The sequence below is a fragment of the Plectrocnemia conspersa genome, unplaced genomic scaffold (genome assembly GCF_051122295.1).
Source record: "Plectrocnemia conspersa isolate PC_06_02 unplaced genomic scaffold, ASM5112229v1 ptg000014l, whole genome shotgun sequence".
NCBI classification, from domain to species: domain Eukaryota; kingdom Metazoa; phylum Arthropoda; class Insecta; order Trichoptera; family Polycentropodidae; genus Plectrocnemia; species Plectrocnemia conspersa.
Genome location: NW_028277178.1, coordinates 32060155 through 32065416, shown reverse-complemented (window position 1 = coordinate 32065416; position 5262 = coordinate 32060155). Strand labels below are relative to the sequence as shown.

The following is a 5262-nucleotide window of genomic DNA, read 5'->3' as shown; positions in this document are numbered from 1 at the left end:
TCATTGCCATTTATGTCGCCAATTTTTATTATTTGCATTTTTTTTAAGAGGAGAAAAACGTTTATATATTTATCTAATTAAATTAAGTGACATTAATCATTTGTGAGAGTAATGAAAAACATACTACAATCAAATAAAAATATATGTATTTTAGATAAAACATGTAGCATACGTGTCGCCGATAATTACTTATTGTACAGATCATAGGATGGTTACAATTTTTTTTATTAATATTTTGATTTTGAGCTCGTTAACTCTCAAGGTCCCTGCCCACTACACCGTATCATATCATGACCGTAACCGTATCGACACATGCAACATATTGACGGCAAGATATCGCGACGTTGCCGGAACGGTGTGCGTAGGTGCCCAACCACGTTGTAGCCGCATATTGCCACCGTAGTAAACGCGTTGTTGCGTGTCCACTGTATATGTCAGTATTTGAGTGTAGTTCGAAGTGAAAGGACGTTTAAAATGGAGGAAGAAAAGCTAATAGAATGTGTTCGTAAACACGAATTTTTATATAATTTAAAACATCCAAAATACATGGATACCATAAAAAAGGAGCTTGCGTGGAAAACTATTTCAGATCAAATGAAACAACCAGGTAAATATAATTACAGATTTTTTATTGAAAAGATGATTACTATGAATTGCGTTCTTTGGCGTTTTGTATTTTTATATTATATACCAAAATCTACCATATTTATACACACTATCTATGATTTATACAAAATATTACCATCACTATCTTTACTAAAAGCACAAAAGTTGACAGAAATAAATTGATAATTCGCATCAACCAAAGCCAGAAGTACAATAGAAAAGGTTTTTTTATAACTAAAATATAGTAAACCATTATTTGCAGGTGCTAAAATAACGACATGTTCTCCGTCAAGAGCGCCTACACAATTAGGAAAATTCCACTTCATCGAAAAATTATCTGCCTGGTCCCACCTGCTCCCCTCCCCCAAAAACATCCATGTTTGGTATTCACGTCAAAAGCAATAAAATCGTGCCGTCGCCGTCGCTTTATAACAATATTACGAATGAAATGAAATGAATTAAAACGTGATACCAGATCGAATACATTTTCATCGGTAAACCTATATTTTTACAGGTGAAAATATCATTTATATGGCATGTGCTATTAAATAATAACATAAACATTTCCATACTTATCAGTATTTATTTACATGTGATGTATAAATGTTACTGTGGATGTGAATTTTGGACCCCCCCCCCCCCGGAAAAAATAATTATCAGCCTATAATTATAGTTTTAGAACGTTCATTAGGTGAAGTCCAAAATAAAAAATAAGCCAACTTAATTCTCAGGGGAAAATAAACGGAAGAAGTATAGACAGACGTCGCTTCATATTGCTCCATAGTTTGTCTGCACATGGATATTTTACTGTTTTAAGAATATGATAACTATTATTGCAAATATTACTACGAACTTCTGATACGTGAGTGTTTGTCAAAGTATATTCAAACCGAATTTTGTTTAATAGGAGGCCGCAAAAACAATTATCACTTCTCAGAAGTTAAAAATTCACGTCAAAAGCAATAAAATCGTGTCGGCGCCGTCGCAGTGGGACGGTGACGGCACGATTTTATTGCTTTTTACGTGGATTTTTGACTTCTGAGAAGGGATAATTGTTTTTTGCGCTCTCCTATGGGTCAAAATTTGGTTTAGATAATTCCATTAAGTTGTAATATTGTTATAAAACCGAGCGTTTCCACTGCGATCGCGACCACACGATTTTATTGCTTTTGACGTGAATTTTAAAAATATATAATGAATCTAATTGAAATATTAAAAAAACGACCACTGACTGTCCAACTCTTGTCTCCCCTTCTCCCTAGATAAATCTGAAACCACGTCACTGTATCTGCCAAAAATAGGCGAAATGTAGGGGATGTCAATATTTATTATCTCGAAATTAGCAAAAGTGCAGAAAGAGCAGACATAACAAAATCATCTCAGAGTAGGCCCCAGCTTATTTAGGACCCTAGCTAGGCAAAAAACTAAGTTTGCTTCCCCCATATAAATTATCAAACTATTACATATAAATATGAGTTAAAAAATATGACTGTACCATACATTTTTTTTCGAGATTATTAGGCATTTTAAAACTTATGCAGCGAAGACAACTATATGATAACCACAGAACAAAGAATATTATGGTAACTTATCAAAGTAGTTTAGAAATTCAATAAAAAATCAGATTTACAAACTTAAATAGATAAAGGTCAAATGTCAATTGCTACAGAATAATTTTAACCGATGAATATTAAATTAAAGGGAGTAATGGTGTAATCCGCCACTACCGGTGATTGGTGATTCATTAAATTTATTAATTAATCACCAGTCGCTAAGTAGTTGCAAGCAAATAAAAAAATGTTGTTTTGTTTTTTAGCTGCGGCTTGTAAACAAAAATGGCAAGCTCTTAGGGATGCTTATAGAAGAGCATTAAATAAAAGGAAAAGAAAGAGTGGACAATCAGTACAAAAGTTTAAAAAATGGAAGTTTGAAGAAGAAATGTCTTTTGTAACTTCATTCTTTATGGAAAGAAAAACTACGGATTCCGTTGAAATTACAAGCGATGAAGAGTCTGACAATGGATATCGTGAAATACAACCAATTGCATCTAAAAACATTAGCTCCGATGCTGGAATCGACGAAATTGCTGTTGCTGATATTGAAGACTTTAATAAATCTATCGGTGCAGAAATCCTAGAAGACGATGAAAAGATCCCTAGCAAGAATTGTAGTGCCGAATTTAATGAAGAAGTTACACAAAATAATAAATCAAAACAAAATCAAAGTGGGAAGTCTTCGAAGGAAAAGGTAGTCAAGAAGGCTAAGTTTCAGCCAGCGCAGTCTGCATCTCCTGTATTAATGCCAAAATTATTGGACCACCATAACAAATCAGAACCACAACGGGTACACGACGAGATTGATCGTTTTTTTTTAAACATTTCTGACACAATTAAGAAGTTTTCACCATATTTACAAGCACTAGCAAAAAACAAGATTTTTACCCTTGTTTCTGAGATGGAGTTACAACAGCTTGCACCACCTAGCTTCACGTCTTCAAATCGTTATGCGTTATCTCCGCAATCGACTTCATATGAATGTGTATTTTTAAATGAAATTATAAATTCACTAGTAGACACATAATTGATTTATAATTTCACTGGTGAAACTTTATTCTTACATGTGTTTCGGAACATTTTGACACTGAGAGGTGTGTCGCCCCACATTTTTTAATACAAAGTTCAGCATAAAGAATGGTAGTCTATACTTAGTGTAATAAATATCATTTTCAGCACATCGGTAAAATTGTATTGGCCATGTATTGGTTCGGAAAAATAGAAAAAATATTTTTATTGAAAATAAGCACTTGACTTCAATAACTCGGATACTTTTATAATATTTTTATCGACATAAACTTTTTTATAAAATCACGCAAATATACATTTCACATCACAGTTTAGAGCAGCATATATTTTCACTAGCACGTGCTAGTGAAATTATATTTTGTATTTTCAATTGTGTTGGGCAACCATTCCTTTTAATTTTTCCCATAAATGCTTTATAAGATTTAGGTCTGGTGACTGTGCAGGAAATTCTTATAGGGTCAAACTATTTGACGCAAACCAAACCCTGATTTTCGCGAAGTATGGCACGAAACATTGACTTGTTGGAATCGTGCTTGGAAATATTTTCCAGAAGGAATCCATTAAAATGGATTCAAATAAATAAAATAAACGTCACTATTCACACTAACCTCGCAAGTGTATTTGCTACCCCTGTTGCTGACGTGCAGCTCCAGATCATACCGCTTCCGCCACAATATTTTACTTTGGGCACTACTCAAGTTAGATGTTCTTCTCCGACTTCAACGGACGTACACTACACCAGGGGTCCCAAAAACAAACGAAAATATTACAAGAAGTATGATTATTTTAAAAAATTATTGCTCTAGACATTTTAGAATAAATTAAGTTTTTATTATATTTTTTTATATTAAACAATAGCAGTTTAAAATTACCTCAAAGTTGGACTCATCGATTCGATCTTTCTGGACGGTTGTCTTTCGTTTTCTTCCAGTTTTTTGCATTGATTTGTAAGAACTACATTCGATGAACCGTTTCAAAGCATTTTGGATACCGTATCGTGAACAATTAACGTGTTTACTAATTTACGATGGATTCAGTCCTTGGGATTGCACTTAAAATATATTCGCTCTTTTAGCTTCACTTAACTCGCGTTTTTTGGCATTTTTTTAATGTTCACATGATATTAAAAATAAATTATTAAATAAAAAAAATTATAACGATAAATAAAAGCCGAAATCACGCAATCAAACATAACGGTCGCTAGGCGAGACTAAACAATAAGACCTGCAATAACGACAAACTCCTTTGTTGAGATTTCAAAATTACGGTTAAAACTACCTGCTTAAATATTTTGGCCATACTATGCACTTGTAAAGAGTTACACGCCATTTTAAGGGGTGGCAAATTATTATATTATGGCCAAGGCTGTATTTACCGTTGAAAATGTATTCCGATATGATTTCACTGAAGTACTAGTAAAATAAATATATTTTCACTGGTAATACATATGTAATATTTTATATTCAGTGGTAACAGATATAGATATTTTGAAAAAAAATGAAAATTTCATTGGTTTTCAACTATTTTTTGTTAAAAATCATTTTATTATTATGTCATCATAAATATGAACTTTTTGTATTTAAATCACCACATATGTTTGTTAAGTAGCGATATACATATATAATATATATGTTTGTATATTATTTCATTGGAATAAAAAGAAGAAAAAACTGCAAAAAACACTTGTATGATTAGAAAAATACTCATGACATATTTGATAGCATAAATTTAAATATTAATAATAATGTATTCGTTGAACTAACGTAAAATAGTTTTATTATTTACTTTCAGAAAATAGCACACTTCAAAGTCTACAAAAACTTGATTCTAAAAGGATTTTACGCGGCTGTTATATTTTCTGTATGTTTTGTGTGCCGGTAAATAGAAAAGACACTAATTTAAGTCGAAATGGTAAATTACTGTATTATCTCTCTTATTGAAATGTATATAAAGTCGGACAATCAAAGTTAGTTTAATACTGTGTGCCATTTATATAGGTTTTATTATGGCCAAAACTTGGCGGCACTCTGATAACACTGACGTGACGGGCTGATTCTCTTGGTGAACTTTGACG

The 5262-nt window shown here is 32.3% G+C and overlaps 1 protein-coding gene across 1 annotated transcript; it reads left to right on the top strand.

Moving 5' to 3' along the window:
• Positions 1–447: 447 nt before the first annotated feature.
• LOC148226805 (uncharacterized) lies at positions 448–3387 on the top strand. The gene is made up of 2 exons (XM_088203950.1): positions 448–607; positions 2423–3387. Exons 1-2 carry the CDS (start codon positions 475–477, stop codon positions 3184–3186), a joined length of 897 nt encoding a protein of 298 aa, XP_088060076.1. The 5' UTR covers positions 448–474; the 3' UTR covers positions 3187–3387.
• Positions 3388–5262: the final 1875 nt, after the last annotated feature.